Here is a 26687-nt window from a genome sequence, read left to right as displayed (position 1 = left end):
TGATCGATTTTAATAACAATTTTCAGCATGTATAAAACTTTCTTAACTCTATAAACGGAATTTTTCAATTTTCATTACAGGCTCGGAAAAAAGGTTAAAAAAAAACAACCGTTACAATTTTTTCGCTATTTCAAGCAATAACATTTTTTTTCTTTCAAAACGATGAAACACGTCATTTAGTAAACTAATCTTTCTAGCTTCTCCAAAAAAAAAACTCAAGTCGTTTGGACCAATTCTAAAAAAGTTATGCGATTCTAAAAGATGTAAACTTTCTTTCGTCCGCCACTGTGGCTCACTTGGCCAAAGTAAAATGGATCATATTTCTATGAAAATTATGCATAAGTAGGTACTACGTAAAGAGAGTGATGCAATAAATACTAATATTTCCAGTACTGTATTTGAGCGTTGTATTTCCAAATCTTTTAATAAAAATCATACAACATACGGGGTCGTTGAACTTTGCCTGTAAAAAAAAAATATATGCACAACGTGCCGTTTAAAAAAACGAACTAATTTTGAAATTTCAATTTCCATTCTGTCCCCCCTCCCTGCCCTCTTTAATTCCTCAAAAGCAGGTTTTCCAATTTAACGTAGCTTCCTAAACACGAGCATTTATAGATTAAAATGGATCGCCACGTATAGACGAAGAAATCGAGTTGGACTCATCCTGAACCCACCTTCAACTTCTCAAACCGCATCGAAGTAAGGAGTACCTGGCTTCAGATGGAAGTGTCAATCCCACTCAGCCGCTAACTTCAAACTTTACTCGCCCGAGGCGGTGCCGCGGATAAAAAGTTCAGCCTCTCTGCTCCCGAATGTTTAGGTTCAGCTACCTATGCCGCTTGCGCGATTCTATATCGCTGACTACAAAGATAAGCGGATCTCGTCATGCGGACTGCGCGTTCGATCGACCAGTCGTGTGGTTGAGAGCCTCGACATCGGTGAACATGTCCAGCGAGCCAGACATCAAGAACTACTTCGAGTTCGCCAAGGAGCTGGTCCTGAAGACTGGCGAGGTGAGTCACGGCGTTTCCTCCTTTCAGCGAACTATTTCTTGCCGCTACCACGTAGCGAACAGAGCAGGGGGAGACGGAAGATCTTCGGGGAATACCTCAGGGCCAAAAAGAAGCGGGCAAACTGGACATTTGCCTTAAGCACCCGGTGCCTTTGTTCCTTTCACGTTTCAGCTCAGTTTCTTGGTAAGGCGATCGAATGTTCCGTGGATGTTAAGTGTTATCTATTAGGGTAAACAGATGGCTTCCGAAGTGAAGCCTTGTCAAGAAACAGGGATCCTTATCTTCCCCCGGAGACAGCCCAGCTATGGTTTCAGATTCTTTTTCTATCTGTACTCGGGTTTGTCTAATTCAAGGGTAAATATGAATTTGATTTTAGGATGACACAAGGAGTCTGCTGGGTTGAACCTTTGCGCATTGAAACTGCGACACTTGCCACCTGCCAAATGAAACCTTGCTTCTTCGTAAGATCAATACCTAGGAATTATTCGCTTAGTTCATTGACGCACGAGCATTTGATCCTTTCTTATGATATCGGAAACAAGTGTTTAATATCAGATTGAACGAAGGCAAAGACAGGCCGAATGTACCGCAAAACGGAGTTAGTCACGCGTCAGTTATTTGCCCCTGTGCCTATCACGAAGTTCTTATCAGACAAATCCGAGTGAGATAAGTGACAGAGATTTGAAAGATCGCGGCTTTCGTTAGCTCGCCTCTAACTTCGCTGCTTTTTCCCGCCAGACGTTCAAATGTGGCTTCGAAGGGGAGAAGGTCGTGGAGACCAAGGCCCACGAGTGGGATTTGGTGACGGACTATGACAAGAAAATTGAAGAGCTGCTGATCAGTGGTCTGAAAGCGAAGTTCCCCGATCACGAGTGAGTTAGAAAATTTTCTTTCCAGGCAGGGCTTGAAAACTGTTATAATATCAATTTCGGTTCTCCAAACGGTTATGAAGAACTGAACTTTCCAACTATAATCTGTTTCAGTTACGGTTCCTATTTCCTTCCTCGTATCGGTTCTATAATCGTTATTTCTTCGGTTCTATATCGGTCCCGAAGCGGTTCTAGAATCAATTCTCGTATCGACCTAATTGATATCATTAATTATTGTAGCTGCAGATTACTGTATATGTGCATATTCTTTACAAAATCCTTATAGAAAAAAGCTGGCAAATCGATGGCAATCGAACACGCGAATTTGTTTTGAAACCTGTCGGTGTCCGTTATCTCATATCCCTCTCAGCAATCTTTAATTTACCTGAACAATCTCGACAGTCTTTAAGAACGCAGCTGGGCACAAAATATTGCAGATTTATCGGCGAGGAGAGCATGGCCGACGCGAAAGAAAAGCCCGTGTTGACGGATAAGCCGACCTGGATCCTGGATCCCATAGACGGGACTGTAAATTACATAAATTCATTCCCACAAACCTGTATCTCTCTTGGTCTGACCGTTTGCAAGGAAGTGGTGGTGGGAATCATTTACAATCCGATAGTCTCGGACTTGTACACCGCGGTCAAGGGACAGGGCGCCTTTCTGAACGAGAAGCCCATCAGGAGCTCCTGCGTCGCTGGTAATTATCCGCTTCTATATTTTTTAATTGACATTCTGCCGCGGGATTCTTTAATACATACTTCCAATTCGAGACAGCGATCATTCAATAGGAACTACTTGATCCATTCGCCATGCTCTTAGGTATCGTGAACATTTACAACGCAACAACGGTCGCAGAACTCTGAACTGGCAATTTCTAAATAGTAGTTTCTAATCGTTTTAAAACAGCCAAGAGCGATCACGAGCTTCCTTTCGTAATTTTCATTATTCGTACCGCGCAAAAAAAAAAGAACAGGCGCGATAATCCTGTTAGAGATCGCCGAGACCGATCTAACTTTTTCACGCGAGTTATGCCTGTTGCAGAACTGAAGGAGGCTTTGATAGAGATCGAACTGGCCTCGCTACGATTTCCGGGGAAGAATCGGGACGTTAGGATGGGCAGATTCGAGGCTTGTATTCAAGCCACCAGAGGGTGAGAATTCGTTTCTTCTTCTTCCATGAAATACTCTTGAATGTTTCTGATAGAAGCGGGATGCACGATTTAGGGTAAACTTTGGAAAAATCAGGAGAGAAACTGTATGAAAAAAATTTAGTACGGGTGCTGGAGAATACAGCGAATTGGTTCGTTTTTTTTTTGCGTTTTTAGGGTGAGATATCTGGGATCAGCAGCGATGGGATTGGCGCACGTGGCGAGAGGCGCATTGGATGGCTTTCAAATGGACCCCCTCAAGCCTTGGGACGTTGCTGCAGGAATTTTAATCGTTCGCGAAGCAGGAGGAACAGTGTTGAACGCAAAAGGTACAACGAGAAAGTACAGAGGAAGAGGAAAGTAGAAGATTTTTCAAGAACTTCTCACCCTGCTACTATGAAACATTGATTTTCTAAACTACTGATAAAATGCAAGAGCTATCCCTGTTTATCTTGAAATAAATTTTCTCTAGGAGACAAATACGATGTCATGAAGCCGGATACGATCGCAGCAGGCAACGCCGAGCTCGCGTCGAAATTACAGCAACTGATAATCGACACAGACCTGAAGGTATTAAGAAAGAGGCTGACAAGAAGCTGACGACACCGGAATTTATGTTCTCCGAAGAAGTGTAAAATTCGAAGATACATCTTTTTAAATTACACGTCACACAGACAACGTTCGTTGATCAATTATTGGGTAGTCATAGATGACATAGAAATAGCGTTGCATTTTTGACAACTTCGATCGTTTTGAAAAAATAAAAAATGAACATTGAATACCATACTTTCCCGTGGAGAATCGCGATGAGTCGAGTGACAGGTGTACCTCAGAGATTGATAGCGATAAATTAATCCATCCTTGACCTTCCTGAACTCGCGTGCTGGTCTCACAGACCGGCGAATAAAAAATTCGCTAATTTTTCAGAAAGCATTAATAGCCCCGGTCTCCCGCGCCTTGTACTTTCCTAAATAGTTCTTAGGACAACAACAGTAGCTTTCCGCACACTTTTGTGCGTTACACACTTTTATACAGATATTTTTCGGTCCGCAAAACCGAGGGAGATTATACGGTAAGTACACCCCCGGAATGTAGTTTTAAGTTCAAATTATTGAAGAATGTTTCGGAAGATTAGCAATGAAAGAAATATATATTTTCCAAATTAGTTTCAGTATTTTTTTTTTATTGTATTATAATCCTGAATAAATATTAAAAATTAATTTTATGGAAATATACAGAATAAATATCGTATCTTCAACGCGTGAAACACGGTCTCACAGATCGACGCGAGTTATTATGCAATGAAAAATCACGCGAGATAACAATTGGCATTTCAGCTGAATTTTAACTCTCAGTAGTTTACGAGATCTTTTTCGCGAAGATACTAGAAATAGCCTGGGAAGAGGGCGTATCAAAAGACCCACCTCAGTCAACAGACATTGTTTCGACTGTAGCTTAGCTGATTTATCAAAAACCTACATTAGAGGAGACCGGGGCAGATCGTAACACGGGGTAAATTGTAAAATAAGGAAAATCTTTTGAACGACAAATCTGGTAACCCACAGCATCCGAGAACTGCATACAACGAAAGTTGAAATTGCATGGAAAAAAATATGGATTATGCTGTTTCATAATTATTTAAAAGTCCAGTTCAGATTTCACGTGAAACAACGAATTTTAGAAAACATTAATATTTTCGTTTATAACTTTTTTTCTAATTGTTTAAACAATTGATAAAACTTTTACCATTTGATAGATCTAATTAAAAGAAGTAACTTTTGTCTTGAAATTTCTTTTCGTTATCTTACACATTGCGAGTTAGAAAATAGAATCGGAAAATAGCCGAATCTTCAGGGGTTAATTTCACCCCGTTAGTGTGATTTTGGGCAGCAAAAAAAATTGCGTTGTAATCAGGAGGAAATTCTCTACATATAATTCTCCACAAAGTTTCAGAATTTTTTGAATTTTCGGACTCGGTATCATTCCTTGTAAGTGTCCAAGATTTTGTCACGTACCTTCACGCAATTAATTCACCACATATGTAAGTAGTAAATCGCGTAAATTATTGCCTGATTGAGGAAGACACTTTCGAGGAAAAACTGTGAAAACTTTTTTGTTAAAATCTGCCCCAGTCTCCCCTTCTAACAGACACAAGGAACCTAGCTAATTATCATGGATGGTCCAAATAATTAGCAGGCAATTCAAATAACCAATTAGCAAAGAAATATCCCATATTCCGTCCTGGACGATTGTTATTTGGATGAAATCGAGCCCAGAAGACAAAGGCATCCTAGAAGACTAAGGTTTTCTATAGAACAAAGAAGTGTTGTATACCAACGTCATTTAAATCTATATAAAGTATTAGTCAGCGCGTTAGTTTTCCAGATAGCAATAGTAAGCATCCTGAAGTCCTTCTTCTATGACCTTATCCGTACCCTATTACTCATCCTTGAACCTCGATCTCTATGCCTCATCCCTTAACGACCGTTAAACTCAGGACAACCCCCACTTTTCAGCTTACCGAAAACCGTACATATATATATATTACACGCAATTCTTCCAGTCAGAAGCACTTGAGCACTTCAGTCCGAATAGTCTGGACACGAGAATCTAGTTCTGAATCTATAATCTAGTATTTATCTGTAATCGTCTTAGTTTCCGTTATTTGTATAAAGTTATTTAATAAAATAAAAGTAATACGAAAAATACGGAATACAACAGAAGGGTTCATAAAAATCGAACGTATCTTCATTCCAGTCGCGTTACACCTGCTTGGGTATAGAAGAGTTTGCTTTCCAAGCATCGTGGTTAGGTGGATTTCCCGTTGTCGATACGTTTACACCTTGAGAAATGAATAGGCAACGAATCCGTTGCGTAACTTCGCAACGAGGAGCACAGATTCCAAGAAGCCAAAGCCAACGTCTCGGGAACGGAATTGAATAATAAACAGTGCGATGTAGCTGATTAAATTCGCAAAAAGTCGCACAATTATGAGTCGAGTCGAGCCTCCGCGCGCGTGATGTATGTACCGGGTGAGTCACCTGGTTCGACGAGCCTAAGTTCGAAAGAAACACGCTACGGTGAACCGTTTGCATGTAGTACGGCGATTAGACACAGTGGAGCAGTGAAGGCGCGATCGAAGGCTGGCCAAGGAAGTGCAATAATTCACGAGGTGTACCTAGAATCAATTGCGAAATTTTACGGCTGAACGAGCATCACCGGCGACGCAAAAATGTTCAGCAAAAAGTTCAATAAAGACACGTAGACCTTGCGCAACGAGTGAATGAAGGCATACGTTTCTATTAATGCACTGTTCCAGGCAATCAGGGGAACCAAATCTCTGAGGAATTTTGGAATAAATTAATACGACACGGATTACGTTTAATGTAAAATATACTTAACACTTCGAGGTCACGCGGGATTTATCCCACCCCAAGAGCAATTTTCCAGTTCAAATGTCGCGCCTTCACGACTTCCAAAAGGGATTTATCGCAAAAAAAATATCGCTTTTTTCACAGCTGTGAAAAATCGCTCTTCTTGAACTATAAATTTCATCGTATAAAAATGTACATTCCTAGAATAATACTATTTAGAGCATAACTGTACGAGTGTTACGAACGAACAATTATCACTCAAAAGTTAAGACATGTAAAAATACCGAAATGGTAACTCAAAAATGACGCTCGGGTGCAGTGAACTCCATCTGATCAATTTGTGATTATGAGGTGTGACCACGGAGGGTTAAGAAGCTGCGAACACCTAGGACTAGAAAAACCAGGGTGGACATTGACAATTTTTTTTCAGTGAAAATATTTTTTAATTCAAAAATCTTTATCTGCACCTTAAAATATAAGTTTTAATGCGAAAATTGTGTGAATTTAATTCGAAAACTAAGAAGATTGAATGTGGAATGGCTGTTTCCTTCAGGGAATTCTTCCTGAACAGCTTCCGCGAAAATATTCCCGATAGTTTTTATCCGAAACAGAAAACTTTCTCTTAAAATACATAAAAAATCTAGTTTTTGTCGTAGCCGATTTTAAAAATATCAATCGGTGCACTAGTTCTCGAGATTTATTGGTTACCGTTTTCTAAAATACCATTTTATTTACACAATTGTTATATTAAACTATGTATTTTAAGATGCATATAAAGATTTTTAAATTAAAAAGTATCGTCAATGAAAAAAAAAATTGTCTAAATTTACACTGACTTTTCTAGTCCTAGGTGTACGTAGCCCGTTAAGTATTTTAGATATTGAATTAAATGTAGTAATATAGGATGGGTCATGCGTCACAGAAGTGTTCAGAAAGGTAATCAAATTATTGTCTTTCTAATTTAATTGGATAAGGATTTATTAAGGAACTTTAGTAAAATAATTATGGGATGAGAATTGTTTTTAAAAACCTTCGGGACTTTTAGCTCACCCTGTATATCAGGGCAACTGGATTGAAAAAAAAATCCAAAATTAAATGAACGATGTCTGATAATTAGGTGACTCAAAAAGGCTATACGCCTTCTAACAATATAATATTAGAAATTCAAAATGGATCGGGCGTGTGTCGTTCGGAAAATCTCAAGGATACAGCAGGTGGCAATACCTGAGATTTCCCAACACGCAATCTCGTTTGACGCATGCAAATATCATAAATCCAATCGTAGATTTTCCATTCAGATATTATCGGTAGCTCCGTATTATTTGATCGTTTTGCACGTCTCCCTAGAGTAAAACAGAAATAACCAATAATACACTGATTGAGCTAGACGCATGGCAAAGTTGATCAGTTGGTGTGAAAGTGCAATCGAGCCTTAGTAATTCACCTTGGCACAGTCTTTTAACCGCGTACCCTTAGACATTGGTTGCAGAATAAAAACCTCCTTGGAAATTTAATGACCACGCTGATAATCATCTTGATGCTTTCATAATAAACGTGTTGTAAGGAAATGATATCTGAAAAACTCTACGTGCGAAGGAGCGAAGGATTCACACGCGATATTCCACGATAGAGATTCTAATGAAACGTAAAAGAAAAAAAATTTATAATGTGGTCGATTGGCCCGTATTTTTGTGAGTCAAAGTAGAATCCAAGCTACAGGCTTGATATTAATCAAAGCCAGCGCAGCAATTTAAGGGACTTTATATCATTCCAAAGATAGAATGAGTTTTCGCAACTATGGCAAAATCGATAAACCTAAAACTTCTAGTCAAAACGATTTTTTAGATGAAATTATCATTCCGGTCCTATTGGTTCGAAAACGTGCCTATATAGAGGCGACTCGCTTTCCCTTGCACTTTAAATAGTTGACGTAGTTTTTTTTCAATCGAGATAGTTTTGAACGAGTGCTATTTGGTTTCAGCAATTAACGAGTTTTCATATTTTTAATTGTCGACTGCTTAGTTTACATAAAATGTATTCTTAAAAATTTCTATTTTTCTAAAATTCTAAATCTGTCAATTTCGTACGGAATAATGATATACAGTCGCATCGGAAAGTAAGTTGACACTCTTTAAAATCGCATAACTTTTTTAAAATTGGTCCAAACGAGTTCAGTTTTTTTTTAATGCTAGCGGAATTAGTTTTCTAGGTGCCGTGTTTCGTCGTTTTCAAAAAATTGCAACTGGTCGGAAAGCGATGAAAATAGTGAGGTCGTTTTTTTTTTCAATTTTTTTTCCGAGAAAAAATCGCTGATTTCGGGAATTTCGCGGTTTTCGACCTTATTCTGCGATCTTTAAACGTTTATGGCTCAGAGCAACGTTAACCGATTTAGATGAAATTTTCAGCATGTATACAACGTACTTCAATCTACAAACGGTTTTTTTTTTAATTTTCATTAAAGGCTCAGAAAAAAAATTTGAAAAAAAAACGACCTTCACTATTTTCATCGCTATTCCGCCCAGTTGCAATTTTTTCAAAACGACGAAACACGTCACCCAGAAAACTAATTCCGCTAGCTTCTAAAAAAAATCAAGTCGTTAGGACTAATTTTAAAAAAGTTATGCGATCTTAAAGAGTGTCAAAAATCAAGAAATTCTCGATATCAGCGGTTTTCGACCTCATTCTGCGATCTTTAAGCGTTTATACCTCAGAGCAACGTTAACCAATTTAGATGAAATTTTCAGCATGTATACAACTTACTTCAATCTACAAACGTTTTTTTTTTTTAATTTATATTACAGGCTTAGAAAAAAATTTGAGAAAAACAACCTTCACTATTTTCATCGCTATTCCGACCAATTGCAATTTTTTTCAAAACGACGAAACACGTCACCTAGAAACCTAATTCCGCCAGCTTCTAAAAAAAAACTCAAGTCGTTAGGACTAATTTTAAAGAAGTTATGCGATCTTAAAGAGTGTCGACGTACTTTCCGATGCGACTGTAAGCTGCATTGACAATTAATTATAAAAAAAAATTAACGGTCTCCTTACCCCACCTGAAAAATTATACTCAAGATAAAATTAATGGTTGCTCAAGGCCACTTCGTAGCATTATCTCCCCATCATTCGACTATCCCCACCCAGTCCACCATAATTCGGAGTGGGGTAAAGTGACTTTAAGGTGGATTCACACGTCGGTTCCGTGGCGATTCAGTGTCGCCAGTGCCAGTCGTGAAACACATCGTTTCCCTGTTTTGGAATGGAGCAGTTCACACTTGTCCGTGCCAGTTACTGGCACTGAAACAAAAACCCCATTGACACTGACCGACCTGATACCTGTGACCCCGCCTTTAAGCGACCAATAAAATAAAGCAGCACCCAAATTCATCCTCCTTTACCATTCCAGTGCTCTTCCAATCATCAATTCTACTGTTCAATTCATAAATTACACCTGCAACTCTCGTTTCTCAGCAATCCCGATCGTAAACTTCGGAAGCGAAGCTCAAAACAAAGTAATAAAGTCACACGAGCTGGCATTTTCCTGCACAAAATCCTGCGAATTGGTATCTATGCGTCTGGCACCGAAGCGGCGTTATCAAATCCGCATTCCATTGGCCCCGAAGCGCAACGCGATGTACACTACTCAAGAAGCAAGGGAAAGAAGCATAGTATCAGCCCGGCGATTGTTTTATCTCGAATAAATCATACCCGTCCTTCGTCGCCGTCGGGGTTCGTATATTTACCAAATTAATCGCAGCATCGAATCACGTAACCGAGCGTCAGCCTCGTTATCTCGGCGCAAGGATCCGAAAGAGTACCCGTCCGCCTCGGCGAGGCGGAAAACCCTGAAGGTGGGCCGAAAACCGCGCAACATTGGAGAACGCGAATATATCGATGAATCCAGGCAGCCTTGAGGAGTCGTTCCTGCAACGCGTTCCGAGTCAATTCGAATAAAAAGTACGCGGTGCCAGCTCGTCAGACGCAGTAACCGCCGATGCGTTTCCGCGTCGAGGATCTCGCGTTCGTTGTTCACCAGGAGGCTGCGAGGACATGGCACGCTACGCCGAGGACGTCTACTATGACTTCGCCATCAAGCTCACCCACGACGCCGCTCAAGTAAGCAACTATTTATCCCGTTCCACGTAGGATGATCCCAGACGGTCACAGAGTATTTATCAGGTGGGTGCAAAAGTTCGTTCGCTCACTGTCCGCTGATGCTAATTCTACGGAAATGACTTTTCTCACCGCACCTACCTGTACTCTTGCCAGATCTGGCGAAAGGTCATGGATAGCCAAGGAAAATACTTTGATTAAACAATTTGTAATATATTTCCACTTTTAAGACTTTGCACTGACCGAATATTTTGCACAGCAGTAGGTACTCGTATTGGGAAGATTTAGGTAGATAGAGATGTTCCGTTGATTTAATGGGATCTATGCAGGGCCGGCGCGAGGGTGGTTCGCGCCCTTATTAAAGAAATGTTTTCGCGCTCCCAAAGTGACCTAGGAAATAGCCCCCTTTTGGTCCCATGAATTTGGAATTGAATTTTATGCGAAACGATACCTTGCGATGTGACATCAATCACACGACATTTTCAAGTTCAGGTGACAATTAGCTTCTGAGATATGGGAGGTTAAAGAGGGAAAAATTCGTTACGCTTCGACATACGGACTTTTATGTCAGTCCGATAATTTAAACAATTATTTGCAGGGGTTTTACTGACTGCTAACAAAGAATTTGAACTTAGATTTCCAAAATTCGCAATAGCCGATTCAACATGGTTGACGTTATATTTAAAAAGCACCCACCTACACAGAAATTTATGTTATTTATTTTTTTTTGTGAATTTTGATAATCTAAGTTCTAATTCGTTATTAGCAGTCAGCAAAACTCACGATGACCGATTCAATAGGGTGGACGATATATTTAAAAAAAAAAACACTCACTACACAGACATTTATATTTTTTGATTGATATTTTTTTTTAATTTTTCACCTCCCATATCTCAGAAACTAATTGTCACCTCAACTTGGAAATTTCGCGTGATTGACGTCTCATCATAAGGTATTATTTGGCAGAAAATGCAGTTCCAAAATCGTGGGACCAAAAGAGGCTAAAAAGGCCTCACTTTTGGGTCACTCTTTTTGCAACTGTTTTCTATTTAATATTTGTCTTTACGGGGTACAATAAAAAATAGAATTACATTTACATTTTGCTTATGTGAGAGTTGGATTCTTTTATTATTAAGCGTACGATATAGTTTTTTAGCGCCCCCTTCGGCTGGCGCCCTTATGCGGCGCATAACTTGCATAATGCTCCGCCGGCCCTGGATCTATCTGTTGGTGATTTTGTAATATACTGATGTAAAGTTAAAAGTGGATCCAGCACTGGAAAGAATGGAAACATTCATGTGAACGCTTTTTTGATCCATCCCTCTATTTACTGATGGACAAGTGAAGTGTATACTATGGAAGTCATATGAAAGGTACTCTAGTTCAGTGGTGAGCAACCTTTTGTCCGAAGTGGGCCACAAGTGGAAACCTACTACTCTACGCGGGCCGCAATATTAAATACATAAATATAACTAATCCAAGAATTTTAATTTATGGGCTGAATTTGTTATTCCTGACATTGATTTACAATAAAACTTTTTTTTTTAAATTTGATGTACTGTTTATTAGCAATATATGCACAGTAATATATATAGTTACATATTATAATATAAACGTATGTATATTTTTCTAATTAAATGAATTTAAAGAACCACTGAAACTTACTTAACGCGGTACTTGATTCTGTTTCTCATTAACGAGATTGACAATATTGGCTGCGATATTCGAAACTGCTACTCCAAATACAATTATTTAATCGTTCGTCACCGAGTCGATTACTGTGATCACATTTTAAAATTTTCATTTTCGAGAATGGTTGCTCACACGCACACGTACTGCCAAATAAGCTCATTATTTGCCTGGAGTGGGCAGCTAGCAATGGAAAAAAACACACAAATTTTAATATTTTTCCATCGCCCTTTAATATAAATGCTAAAGCTAAAAGAATTCCCGAAGAATTTCAAATGGAAATAATCGATTTACAAAACGACACAGAATTAAGGAATAAATTTCAGAATGCTAGTCTTCTTGAATTTTATAAGCGTTGCTCTCCGGCTAATAAATTTCCATTGCTAGCTACCCACTCCAGGCAAATAACGAGCTTATTTGGCAGTACGTAGGCGTGTGAGCAACCATTTTCGAAAATGAAAATTTAAAAAATGATCGTCGTAATCGACTCGATGACGAACGATTACACAATTGTATCAGAAGCCACTTAAAAGGGCATTAAATAAAGTACCCCATAAACAATTCTTTTATCATAATTAAATTAACAGAAATGAAGAAAAAAATTAAATAAACATAAAAAAATATAAAATTATACAACATTGGAAAGGGATAATTTTATCCTATTTTTTGGCACAAAATTAATTCCGATATCTTTTACAGTTCAAAAGATATATGCAAATATTCAGGCGGGCCGCAGGTCAGCGGTTGGCGGGCCAAATACGGCCCGCGAGCCGCGGGTTGCTCATCACTGCTCTAGTTTATTCTAATGGATGGATGGTTTTTAGCTGGGTGTATTTTTTATGTTGAAACATGGAGTAGATATGTTTTCGATCGAGTTTTGTTATATTAAAAAATTGTACAGCAGGTAATCTGACTTACTGACGTGCACTGGTAGTATGTAAATGAATGACCAAGTACTGATGGAAAGTTTATGAAATTTTTCGATAGAAGCTATGTGTGTATCACTTTCTTGCTAGAGAAATGCTATGAAAACCTAATTAACGATGATTTATACAACCGTTTACGTGCGCGTATTTTGCTGCAGCATGTGTTCATTCCCTACTTTCGAACAATATTCTAGGCGAATAAATAAATAAATAAATAATTCAAACAGTCGAGTCTAATAATATCTCGCCAGATTTTTACAACGAATCAAGTATTTACGTAGAAATTAGCAGCTCCTCGATCGCGATTATGGTAACATGATAAGTGGACGTTCGTTACATCGGACAGAACAATTATAGAGAATTATCTACTCCAGTGATTGCGTTTCTCACAAGGGAACACCGCGAACCCGGACTCACCGATTGGAACGCAACTTTGTCGGTTTTTAGAGTGATTCAAAACAAAAACAACGGTGTCTTTCATTCGGGCCCTATCGCCTTTTAAGGGGGTGAAAACTAACTTCAAAGTCAAATTGGCACTTCCACTTTTTCGCGTATAACTCTCAAAGTACAACAGACAGAAAAAAATGTTTCGAACAAAAGTTTAATGGCGCAATAAGCGCTACAAACTTCCATTAACAAAATTTTTAAAAGAGTTAAAAAAATATATATAACTGACGAAAAAAGCTCTTTCCGATTGATCTGATTTTTGATTTCTCGAGAAACAAAAAAGTATCGACAAATCAGGAACACTAGTCCCAGCCCTAATTTCAAGGGCATCGAAATCAGTGAAGACGACCCTTTTGTAAATAATTACCGCTATTCTGAAAGCTGCTCCTAATACGTGCAAATAATTTCCAGCATTGTAAAAAACCGAGGCAGAATTATTTCGGAAACATAGTTGACTGGTGAGAATTGTGTGAATGGTAGGAAATAGTATGTTCTAGTTACCGCGTACACGGAATGTGAGCAAGAAGAAAAGCGGGACTCATTGACAGCATAGGAAAATACTATGAATCGGAGTGACGCAGTCATCGCTCACGTTACCAGTCGCACAGGTTTCCCCGGTTTCCCCAGCTTTACGCTCGGAACTCTAATTAATACTTTTCACGCTGTAAACGCGTGAAATTTTCCTGGACTCTCCCAGACTTCCCCGGATTCACTGTGACGAACGTTTTAAAAATATATACAAGTACAAACACATTTACCTCCAAGGAATATCAGAAAGTGAACTCCTCCATGCAAAACGAACTTGCTGCGATTTACTCATCGATATTATCCCCCAAAAGGCATTCATTTCAACGGCTACTAGCGTCAGAGATAATCGCATAGAAACCTCGCACAGTGGTCGGAAATTCTCATAGCAAAGAAAAATGTGATAGCACCAATGTGAAACCTTCAATTTCTACAAAATTTGGTACCCCAGGGTTTTTGAGGTCGCTGATTATAAATATGAAAAAATTACTAAAAACACAATGGCTGATCCAAAGTGAAACAATAATCCGCGTTAAGGGTGTTTTGAGAGGTGCACGGAAAGGTAAGGAACTTAAAGTTGGGGACGTTCCATAATAGAAATAAAACTGATAGTTTTGCGATTTGCAAAAAAATATATTTCAAATTTAAATGAAATACGAAAAAGGAATGTAATTATGCATTTGTAATTATAGTTCTGGAATAATTTGTACGTGTAGAAGACATATGAAAGTCAACAAAGTTTCCTTTAATGGAGTCACATATTTTCATTCTCTATTAAAAAACATTAACCTACTGATGTCGAAAAACTATTAGTTTAGGAGATATTTGTATGTGAATGTTAATGATTAAATTAAAATATCCTCTAAACTAATAGTTTTTCGACGTAAGTAGGCTAATACTTTGCCGTAGAAAATGATGAACTGAATCCAGTGATGTATTAAAAAATATATGATTCCGTTTAACATTAATTACATTAAATCATGGCCTCCTATGAACCATTAATCTTTTATCTAAAACATTTTTCGATATTACGAAAAACGAAAGCAAGATACTCGAAATACTGATAGAGTTATAGAAAAAAATAGAATAGAAACCTGGTTGGTTATGTACTGAAAGGTATAACGCTCCACTACTTAGCATTAAGTCTTACCTTGATGCGAGCTGTCGCGAAAAAGTTATCTCTAATTAAACTTCGATTCTATTGTTAAAAATACCCCCTTCTTCAACTTGTGCCCTACTAAAATCAACGAGGGTGTCAGTGATTTAATTCTTGTAATACATTTGTTCAGTATGAACATAATAAAATTAGAAAATTGCGCTTCTCTTTTTAATTTGCAGATACTTTAAGTTTTACTTGAAAGATAGTGCGTTTGAAACTCAAAATTGCAGGTGTTCTGTCCCCGAACTTCCATATTATAATTTCCTTACAAATTAATGGTATTTACAGAAAACTCTTGTTTGCTCCGGTGCTTCAACTATCCTACCATGGAATTGTATTGAAATAATTCTGTGCACTTAACTTTTAAGAAACTACTTTTCTCCTCTATTCGAACCACTGTGCCTCGCAGCGCAGAACACTGTCGACAGATTTAAATACATTCTTCCCTGATCAAATATTTGACTCACATGTAACCCCTTTACACACGATTCTCTCCTAAAGATTCTCAAGACGGCGATCAACGGTCTCAAGAAAGTCGACGAGAAACTAGGCAACTGGGACCTGGTGACGGAGTATGATCGTAAAATAGAGGACGTTATCATCGGCGCGCTAAAGGCCAAGTTCCCAAATCACAGGTAAATATTTCAGCCGCTGAAATCATTTTCGTTTCAAGTGGAAGGAACCGCCTAGTGAAGAACAATTCAAAGTCTCGACTGCCAAGAGATTTCTCAGGAAAAAAATGGGGAATAATGTACATCTGCGGCAGATTTATAGCTGAGGAATCGACTGGGAAGGAACTTCCAGAGTTAACGGACGATCCCACGTGGATCATAGATCCTATTGATGGTACCACGAATTTCATTCACGGTTTCCCACACACTTGCGTCGTGATCGGTCTGGCGATTAAGAAGGAAATGGTGATCGGTATAGTTTATAATCCTGTTCTCGAGCAACTGTTCACCGCAAGGAAGGGACGTGGCGCGTTTCTGAACGGGAAGCCCATTAAGGTGTCCGAAGTTCAAGGTAAGAGAGGATGGAGGAGGTTACTGACCATTTGGTGATGTAGTTTGACGACTTGGGAGGGGGGAAAAAAATAACAGAAAATTGAAAGGCAAATGACTGAGAAAGGTTTCCCTACGTCCTTGCAGACCTGTCGAAAGCTCTAGTCTGCATGGAAGCTGGTTTCATGAAAGTGGAACATTTGAGGGAGAAGACGGTCGAGAGACTGAGAGCAGTTGTTCAAGAAGCACAGGGGTAAGGCTCCCTGCAAACCTAATTCTTTCTTTAAGGGGTTATACCTAGTCAGGCGGCCGAAAAGAGGCGAATGTTTGTGAATTTTTTTTTGACAAACTGGAAGCATATATTCTTACAGAACATTTCGCACTTAAAAGAGCAGTATGTAAAGGACATTTGGTAATTTTTTCGTAGAAAAATATTTACGTTTATAATAAAGTAACTGCGCTTTTAAGTGCGAAATGTTCTGTGAGAATATATGCTTCGGGTTTTTCAAAAAAAATTCACAAGCATTCGCCTCTTTTCGGCCGCCTGACTAGGTATAACTAGTGTTCCTGATTTCTCCGTATTTTTTGTTTCTCGAGAAATCAGAAATGAGATTATATTTCTCGAGAATACTCGAGAAATTGAAAAAAATATTACAAAATTTATATTTTTGGAATAATGTTGATAATATTTATCAGAAACACAGGAGAACTTTAACTAAATGATTATTCCTGTCTAATTTATACGAAACTTGTGTAAATGAAAAAATCGATATTAAATATAATTGGTAAATTTATTTATCCATCTTGGCTGTTAAATGAAAAAATGCGTCTTTTGAGCCTTTTGAAAGAAATTGTGGATCATGCAAAAATTTTATACGGGATACAATAATCTTGTTTCCTCTTTTCTATATTTCTTCTTTAATAGCCACAAGAAACTCATTAGGTACTCAATTTAGTACACAATTTTTCTAAATTTTTAAATAAGAATTTAAGAGCACCTTCAGCAGTTAATAATATCGAATCTTCTGTACTGTGATTTTCTATTGGAATTCATATAGGTTCTAGAGTTATTAATAAGATGTATTATAAATTGTAGATGTGGTTATACGTTCGCGATTAACTACTAATACATTCATTTACGAAAATAAATGAGATTTATAATATTTTTCCTAGCCTTAAGTTTCTCGAGAAATTATAGTATTTCTCGAGAAATAAGAAATAAGCAATTATAAAATTTCTCGAGAAGGAACACTAGATGCAACCCCTTAATTACTGCTTTTCCTTCAAATTGCATTGTTGGATTATCATTTCCCTGTTTCGTGATAAAACGAATGTTCACATCTACCAAAAACAATTTCTCGTTCCCACCTACTTTCGATTACTGAAACTCTACTCTGCAACCCTATTCTCTCGGACGATATTATTCACCTGCTCGTCTGGACTAAAATATGAATTTTGCGCGAGATTTCTAAAGCATATTATCCATTCCGATTCATTTCTTCCCCGCAAAGTATCCGCACCCTTGGCGTGGCAGCGTTAACTTTGTGCTACGTTGCATTGGGAATCGTGGAAGCCTATTACATCGAGGGGCCAGGTATTTCAACGTGGGACATTGCCGCGGCGTCATTAATAATCACAGAAGCTGGCGGTGTCGTTGTCGACCGCGAAACAGGTGAATCACTACAGTAAATAATCTCCCCCGTGTCTTTATTTTTCCCCCACATTTCTGAACAACGTAAATATCGCGTAACACAAAATCTTTACGTCAATCCTGTTTAAATTATAGGAGATAAGATCGACATCATGAAGCCACGCGCGGTTGGAGCGTGCAATGAAAAAGTCGCATGGGAGATCGTCAGAATTATCTACGAGGCTGATCAGAGAGTGGACCAGAGAATTAAATAATTTATTCTTAATGCGCTGACGACGATGAGATTAAATAAAGTAATTAGTTCCTAGCAGAGAAGTTTTCATTTAACCTTCATTAAATGAATCGTGATAATACTCGCAATATCGAGGTTTTATTTCACTACTATTCGTATTTTGACTCGGATAAAGTTGCGATCAGATGCAGTCGAACAGATATGCCTAATAGAAATATTTTAAAAATTATCAAGCTTAGACCTTGAATTTTTTGGGTAATAAGATATACGTAGAAGCTTTTAAACAGAGCATTGAGGCGGAGCTCGGAGCTGGAGCGCGGAGCCATGGGGTTTTGCCCGGAGCAGCAGCGGAGCCGGAGCACGGAAAATTTTGCTGCTCCACTGCTCCAATTTTTTTTTTAATTATTTGAATTTTCTTTCATTTTATAAGAGCGAATGAATGAAAAGTTTTTAATAAATACCAATTCGCAATTTTTCATCATTGAAAAAATATTATATCGTAGGGCCGCACAGCCCGGTGTTAACTCGCCGGGAGGCGCTACTGGGTGAAATTTACCACAGAGGCGCTAGTCTCTAAAAATCGGAAATCTAAAAACACAAGTCTCTAAAAATTAATTTCTAATTTTTTAAATGAATTTACATTCCTCGATATCGGAATGTGCATAATTATCATTCTTATATTACATATAAGTATTACGCCACCAAAATTTGTAAATATATACTATTGTTAAAGAACAAATTAAGGAAGCTCATTTTACCCCGGTCCCCCTATGTTCGTTTTCGGGACGGCTTCCAACGTTTTCTCTAAGTCAGGCCTTCCCAAATAGGGGAAAACCACTCCTGAAACACACGTTTCGGTTCTCCCTCCAACGCTACGCCTTCAGCTAAGGTGGGATTATTCCTGCTACCCTTTCTCCGAGGAGACAGTAACGCCGCTAGGAAGCATGTTGGGGCGCTTTAGGGTGAAAGTACCAAATGTGTCAAATTTTTATAAAAATGAATATATTTTTCTAATGAAAAGACACCGCTACGATTATTGTATTACTGTATCGTTGAATGTAATACATTTTTTTAAATTCCTTTTACGTCATTTTGAAATGCTAGTTTAAATTTTAATTTTTCCTACTATTTTTAAGTCACTATGAAATCTATAAAAACTTTACACATTTGGTACTTTCGCCCTAAAGCGCCCCAACATGCTTCCTAGCGGCGTTACTGTCTCCTCGGAGAAAGGGTAGTAGGAATCGTCCCACCTTAGCTGAAGGCGTAGCGTTGGAGGGAGAACCGAAACATGTGTTTCACGAGTGGTTTTCCCCTACTTGGGAAGGCCTGCTCTAAGCGGTCAAAATATTTTACAACCGTCTCGACACCGCTCTCGCGCGAGAAATATTTTGACACCTTCTTTCGGCCAGTTCCGTTCTGTGTCTTCTGACGAAGCCCATGCACCAATCCTGGCCGAGTGTACTGTTAACGAATTAAACAATATTTTCCCCGGCCCTGTCTCAGCATTGTGTAACAATTTTATACGACATTTTAAGGTTCATTTTCTCCCAACAGCACAAAGTTCGGAGATCACAAAATGCACCTGGAAAAAAAATTTATTTCTGTAATTTTTTACTCTGACTGAAAAATCACCATATGATTGAATTCGCCATTGTTCTATTTTCGTTTGACCTTGGAGAAATTATTGCTGTCCATTAAAAAACACCATATGCTCTAATCACTTCGCAATAAAATAAAATAAAGTTTCTCCCGAAAAGTGGGCAATGCCACCCCGGCGGGCAAAGTCACCCCAGTTTACGGTAACCTCTTCTTCTGAGAATCGTACGAACGAAGTTGCACTGTAATGGGTCAAAATTGGCACGAAATCTGCTGTCCAAGTATTAAAAAAAAAATCTGATTCATTCTCTTATCAGATCGTGTGTCAGCGTCCTGATAAGGCTGAGTGATGTAAAGGAGGGGTGCCCCGTAACTGTTCATAACCAAACTATGATCTATGGAAATCAATATCAAAGTGGGGCGAAAAAATAAGAGAGGTAAGTCCCACTCGAGACTCTGACTGCGCGTTTGAAAAAATAAAACCAGTTGCGCCAGACGACTACAATATTAGAAGCGATGCTACGCGCGTTCGTTAAATCAGACATAACAGATTTTCGCCCCACCTATCGCTTTTCTGCCCCGCTCTTTTCTTTCTTCCATTCTGGTCGCTATATAGGCCAGCCAGTGCATCGTTGCAGTGTCAGTCAGTGCAGGCAAGAAATCTCGAGTAGACGTGCGCGAGACGGCAACTTTTGTTCGAGTTATTCAAGCGTACAAGTGTAAACCTGGCGGAGAGGATGATCGAGTCACACGACATCGAGGAGTACTACAACGTAGCCGAAGGACTGGTTTTAAACGCGGGAAAAGTACGAGTGCACATCTGATACATAAAGGAAAGCTTGCAACATCCAATGAAATGTCGCACAGAGCCATCAAAGGAATTCTGAATACAAAAACTGTTTGCCTTACCAAAGACTAGCGATCGGTCACTGCTTCCTTTGTTCTTTACCGAAGTGATCTCTTGGGAAATTAATTAAATCTCACACTGTGTGATTCAGCTTCCGAACATCTTGAAGTTAAATTCCAGAGAAACTGTTTGTGGGATAGAGCATTAGTAATGAAAGAATGAGAATGCCCGTCATATCCTTTTAAGCGAAATAAATGTTCTTTCTTGGACTTTCAGATAATAGAAAGTGCTATTAATCTGAACAAAAGCGTAAAAAGCAAAGGGATCGACTGGGACCTTGTCACAGAGTATGATCGCAAAATAGAGGATGATTTACAGGAGAAATTGTCGAGGATGTATCCGCAGCACAAGTATGTATTCGAAAGAGGATAGTAGTTGCGAAAGTTAGGGGATCGCTAAGGAAATAAATTTCCAGATTCATTGGCGAGGAAGCGACTGCTGAGAAAAGATGTTTACCAAAGCTGACTGATGATCCCACGTGGGTCATTGACCCCATAGATGGGACAACAAATTTCGTTCACAGATTCCCACACACATGCATCTCTTTAGCGTTGCTCATAAATAAGAAAATAGAAATTGGAATGGTGTACAATCCCCTGATGAGGCAATTCTTCTCTGCCAAGAGACAGAAGGGAGCCTTTTTAAACGGTCGCCCAATAAAGACATCAGACGTAACAGGTATGTAAATTTATCTGTAAAAACGACTGGTGCTCATATCGAATGAAATTTCATTGAAGTAGGCTTAAACATGTATTTCCGCAGATCAGTGGCGGATTTAAGAAAAAAAGGCCCAGGTGGTAAACGTTCTGAGGGGCCCATTTTTCGGGGAAATAAAGCGGTAGCTTACTAAAAACGGGCTCGGTGTAATAATGCAGAAAATAATGTACTTTGGATAGAATCATAATTTCCTTTAAGGATGGGGCCCTGGCGGGCCTTCTGAGCTGGGGCCCAGGTGGCAACTGCTCATCGGCCACCCTGTTAAATCCGCCACTGCCAAAGATATAAAATTCAAATTATTATCAGAACAACAAATCCTTGTAATTATTTCATATCGCGTGCATAAAAGTATGGAACTGTTTTCAGATCTATCTCAAACCCTGGTCGCAATGGAACCATGGATTGCCAAAGACTCAAATTATTTAGTCACTGTATATAGTAGAATGCATGCGTTAATTCAAGGAACCCATGGGTAGTGTATCTTTACTTTGAATCACTTTTACCATGTGAAGAACAATGTTGGAATAATTAGAAGATAATTGTTTGAAATAATTTTCCATTTTTAGGATAAGATCACTGGGCACTGCTGCTCTTACACTGTGTTATGTCGCAATGGGTGCAATAGAAGGATACCATATTGAAAGTATAGACGCCTGGGATGTTGCTGCTGGGAAATTGATAATAGAAGAAGCGGGAGGAATAGTACTAGATACATCTGGTACGTATTGCTTACAAATTCAACTTTAATACTCTAATATGCCAGAGACCATGTTTCTTCTAAATCGACTATAATTCAGAACCTTAAAACTATGTAATTTCAGGTGGGGAATTAGATTTGATAACGCCAAGGGTTATAGCAGCCTGCAATCATCAGATTGCTGCTCAGCTAGTTGACCTTTTTAAAAGTGCTGACTCGAAAGCTATCGATAGAAATTTGAGATGAATCCTACCAAGTTGCGCATCATGGTAAAAATACACAGAGTTACAGTGTAAGATTAAAAAGCCTATACAGAAGCGTTTTTTTTTTTTATATACAATGTAAAAAACATTTGATATATTGTGTGCTGTAATAAAAATAGTTTTAAACTTTAATGGAACAATGCCTCTATTAAGGGGACCTTCCCGTCTAAAAGTCGTTGTTTTTCGAATGTTCAACCTTTTAGGAATACGTGTTTAAAAGGATTTGTTAAAATTCGTAAAATTCCCGAAGTTATAGGCATTTGAGTAGCGGCGAATGCATGGGTAACAACCAGCCACTCGGCACTCACGTAAAACTTTAAATGCGTTTTTCTCGAAACAGTGTTCTCAAAATGGTAGGACCTGCATTTCCAAAAGTTATTATCCGATTCGACTGAAACTTTTTTTATTTCGAAGAATATACTTCTGGCTAGGGGGATGCCAGAAGAAAATACAAAAAATTGAAAATTTATAATTCTCAAAGGCGTTGAAGGGGTGAATATAGGGAAAAAGTGATTTCAAACTTCAAGTGTCGTTATTTTCTAAGAAAAATGTCATTTTGTAATTTGTTCTGGTCCCCTCCCTAGCCAGAAGTATATTCTTCAAAATAAAAAAAGTTTCAGTCGAATCGGATAATAACTTTCGGAGATACAGGTCCCACCGATTTATATGATTTTTTTGACGCCTTGACTTTAACGACTCCCCACTGCCGTCTGCAATGATTAATTATAAAACAAAAAATATATTTCTATAACTTAAGACATCCTTAATACAATGCAAAAAGTTCCATTAAATTATATATAGTAGTTTTCCTTTAATTAATTCCTAAAGATCACCTAGTCTTTGAGGCTCGAGACCGGAACGTCCCCCTAAGGGAACATTCTACTCTCTCGGTCGAAAAATCCGCCACTTTTCGGTGTTGGTTTTTATAATGAAATTACACACTTAACGTGTTCGAATTGCGGGGGGTATATTGTCCCACTCTTGAAATACAAGAAAAAATCTTTGTTGTTTATTTTACTTGGTTATTTAAATATTTCGCAGTCAAGTTGGCGTTTGCAGAATTGCTGGCGGTTGAAATTTCGGACGACTGGATCATCGGAAATAAAGAAACCGAACATATTTTAAATCTGCAGGAGTATAACTATCTCCCTAACCACAAGTATCTTAAGGTTTCTTAATATTTTCCCACATTTTATATCTATTAACAGAAAAGAAATGCCCTTTTCGGTACTTTCAACTTTGATCGACTCCCATTTTAATAATTTCGGTCCGAAATTGTTCTTTCGCGGAAAGCGAGATAACCATACTCCTGCGAATTAGAAATATGTTTGGTTTTTTTATTTCCCACGATCCAGTCGTCCGAAATTTCAACCGCCAGCAATTCTGAAGCCACCCACTTCACTGCGAAATATATATGTAAACAAATGAAATAAACAAACAATAAACACTTCTTCTTATATTTCAAGAGTGGTACAATATACCCCCCGAAATTCAAAAACGTTAAGTGTGTATTTCATTATAAAAACCATCACCAAAAAGTGGCCGATTTTTCAGCCGAGAGAGTAGAATGTCCCCTTAAGTGACCATGCAAGTTCATATTTAATAGAAACTATATTCTAATTCTGTAAATATCAGCTTATTGTCCATATTTATGTGTTGGGAGAATCAACTACAGCATTTAACAACAATGTCATTAAGCATGAAAATATCACGGGTAAAAATTTGCAAAGCAAACTCAATTTTGTAGTTAGTCTATAATTCTCCCATTGTTAAAAACCGTTTTAACAAATTGCTCTTACTCGGTCTTCACTTTTTTAATCGAGTACCGACTTAATGCGAATTTTCAAATAGTTTGGATGCGAGCAGAAGGAATATTTAATATATTTTACTAACCTGTGGACCCATGTTCGGTTGCATTTGCTGTGGATGAGATGGATAGTTCTGCTGTTGCGGTGGAGGTTGCTGAGGTGGCTGAGACATAGGTGGACCACCAGATGGAATTGGAGGACCACCTTGATATGCTTGCGTTGGACTATGAGGGTGGTGCTGCGGTGGCCCCATCGGGCTGCCTTGTGGATTAGACGGTGATGGTGCCTGCTGAGGCGGCCCCATAGGGCTTGGAGCTTGTGGCGGAGGCATGGGAGACGACTGTGGCGAAGGACTTGCCATCTTCCTATGCTTCACCTCCTATGTAAAAAGTGAACTGCCTCCTGAAATGAATAAACAATTGAAAACCTGTTGTGTTTAGTCCAGAATAATTTATTTCTCATTTATTTTGATTTAAAAATGAATCAAAAACTTGATGTTTCTTTGTCAACAGTGGCTCACAGCCATAATCGAACACTCTTTAAAATCGCATAACTTTTTTAAAATTAATCCAAACGACTAGAGTTTTTTTTAGAAGCTAGAAGGATTAATTTGCTAAGTGATGTGATTCATCGTTTTGAGAAAAAACAATGAACTTGGTCGGAATAGCAAAAAAAATATAAAAGGTCGTTTTTTTTAAAACTTTTTTTTATGCGCCTGTAACGAAAATTCAAAAAACCTGTTTGTAGATTTAGGTACGTTATATACCAGCCTGAAATTTCATGAAAATCGGTTAACGTTGCTCTGCGCTATTAAACGCTTAAAGATCGCAGAATAAGGTCGAGAATCGCGGAAATTCCCAAAATCAGCGATTCTCAACCTTATTCTGCGATCTTTAAGCGTTTATAGCTCAGAGCAACGTTAACCGATTTTCATGAAATTTTAGACACGTATACAACTTACTTCAATCTACAAACGGGTTTTTTGAATTTTCATTACAGGCTCACAAAAAAAAGTTGAAAAAACGACCGTTACTATTTTTTTCGCTACTCCGGCCAATTGCATTTTTTCCAAAACGATGAAACATGTCACTTAGCAAATTAATCCTTCCAGCTTCTCAAAAAAACTTAAGTCGTTTGGACCAATTTTAAAAATGTTATGCGATTTTAAAGAGTGTACGATTATGGCTGTGAGCCACTGTATGTACATTTTTATATTCATGATTTGCTACTGCTGCAAGCTGTTTCGTAATATTCTACCACATTCGAGGACTACAATCCTTAAAGGCTGAGGTATCTGATTTAGCATTTGCTTCGTTAACTAACCTCAATTACTAATAACACAGATCGAGTCATAAGCAGTATCAAAAATATATATAGTAAACAATACTTGCATAGACAAGAATTATCGCGTTTCGCAAAGTATACAAACTTTGTCTACGTGCAAGTAAGAATTCACGCAACGCATATGTTACGAAGCGTCGTTAGTATATGTTTTAGACAACATACACTACTCGGCGTTTATTAAAAAATAGCCGATTCCAACGGGAAATCTGACAACTCACGCTTGGTTTGTAATAGGATACGAAGGTACCATGACATCATGGAAGCTTCGATTCATACTCAGGGACGACGCACTGATACATACCGTTTTAAAATTCACTCTGTCTTGGAAGGATAATCCCTTTTGGCCATTTATCCGTATAAGAATCAATCAAAAGCTACACCGAATTCAACAACACCGCGGCACACGCTACCGGCCATTTTCCTTCTGTCCCTACCCGTGTAATGCGTTAAATATGGCCGTCACGTCGAAGCCATGTCCTACGCCACTGTTGGTCATTTACGCTCTGGAGCTTATGCTTCCCCCGCCAGGCTTCGTTGCTGTGACATGAACGCAAAATTATTAAGCCCGCGTTGTATTGGCGTATTTCACCGTATTCCGCAATTTCATACAAACAGAATATAATGTACAGAGAGGGGCAAAGTCGCATAAGGAGCCCAATGACATTCATTTACAGAATTCACAAATGTGGTGGCGGGCTATTTGAACATTTTTTGTAATTTAAGTAATTTATTAAATAAACGAATTATCCAAATCACAAATCTTCTCTCAAAAATACCTGTACACCATTTTTCGACAGTTGCTGTTTAAAAAAATAAATACCTAGTTGCATTTACAAAAACAGAAGTGACATTAAAATCTCTGAAACGCTTCCATTTCCAAATTAGACACGTGAACCACCTGGTGCATCATTCAAACCTATTTAAATTTGTTCTATCTTCTACTGTTTTAAAGCTAAGCCTGACCCAATTGCGTGTGGTACACCCTGTATATATATATACACACACACATATGCAATGACAGTTCACCACTGAACTGCACTAAACTGTGACAGAGGGCTAAAGATTGTATCTAGCATTTGTTTTATGCGTATTTAAGACTTATAGCGAATTCGTTACCTGGCACTGACTCTGCACTGGTGCCAGAAAATGACTTTGATTGGTTGATTCTTATAGAGCTCTCTTAGTTTCTATCAGAAACAA

General features: G+C 38.4%; 4 protein-coding genes across 10 annotated transcripts in view; 3 read left to right on the top strand and 1 right to left on the bottom strand.

Moving 5' to 3' along the window:
- The window catches only part of Brm (ATP-dependent helicase brm), a 43530-nt gene extending 17523 nt beyond the window's left edge, over positions 1-26007 (bottom strand). For 6 of the 7 annotated variants that reach the window (XM_076820324.1, XM_076820368.1, XM_076820358.1 and 3 more), the window contains exon 1: positions 24229-24504. In XM_076820324.1, the coding sequence (XP_076676439.1) occupies positions 24229-24504 (276 nt within the window). Of the gene's footprint in view, positions 1-24228; positions 24523-25788 lie in introns of those variants that run through there. The other variant, XM_076820314.1, reaches the window with a different exon arrangement.
- LOC143373274 (uncharacterized) lies at positions 801-3821 on the top strand. The gene is made up of 6 exons (XM_076820393.1): positions 801-1016; positions 1755-1888; positions 2323-2585; positions 2930-3038; positions 3213-3364; positions 3508-3821. The coding sequence occupies exons 1-6, from the start codon at positions 816-818 to the stop codon at positions 3633-3635; spliced, it is 987 nt and encodes a 328-aa protein (XP_076676508.1). The 5' UTR covers positions 801-815; the 3' UTR covers positions 3636-3821.
- Positions 10158-18227, top strand: LOC143366281 (uncharacterized). The gene is made up of 6 exons (XM_076807219.1): positions 10158-10525; positions 15770-15903; positions 16035-16291; positions 16417-16522; positions 17781-17941; positions 18056-18227. The coding sequence occupies exons 1-6, from the start codon at positions 10460-10462 to the stop codon at positions 18172-18174; spliced, it is 843 nt and encodes a 280-aa protein (XP_076663334.1). The 5' UTR covers positions 10158-10459; the 3' UTR covers positions 18175-18227.
- LOC143373286 (uncharacterized) lies at positions 20377-22467 on the top strand. The gene is made up of 6 exons (XM_076820419.1): positions 20377-20557; positions 20875-21008; positions 21074-21336; positions 21742-21847; positions 21942-22093; positions 22197-22467. Exons 1-6 carry the CDS (start codon positions 20489-20491, stop codon positions 22316-22318), a joined length of 846 nt encoding a protein of 281 aa, XP_076676534.1. The 5' UTR covers positions 20377-20488; the 3' UTR covers positions 22319-22467.
- Positions 26008-26687: the final 680 nt, after the last annotated feature.

The sequence above is a fragment of the Andrena cerasifolii genome, chromosome 1 (genome assembly GCF_050908995.1).
Source record: "Andrena cerasifolii isolate SP2316 chromosome 1, iyAndCera1_principal, whole genome shotgun sequence".
In the NCBI taxonomy this organism is placed as follows: Eukaryota; Metazoa; Arthropoda; class Insecta; order Hymenoptera; family Andrenidae; genus Andrena; species Andrena cerasifolii.
The sequence above is the reverse complement of the archived record's forward strand: the minus strand, read 5'-3'. Positions and strand labels throughout refer to the sequence as shown.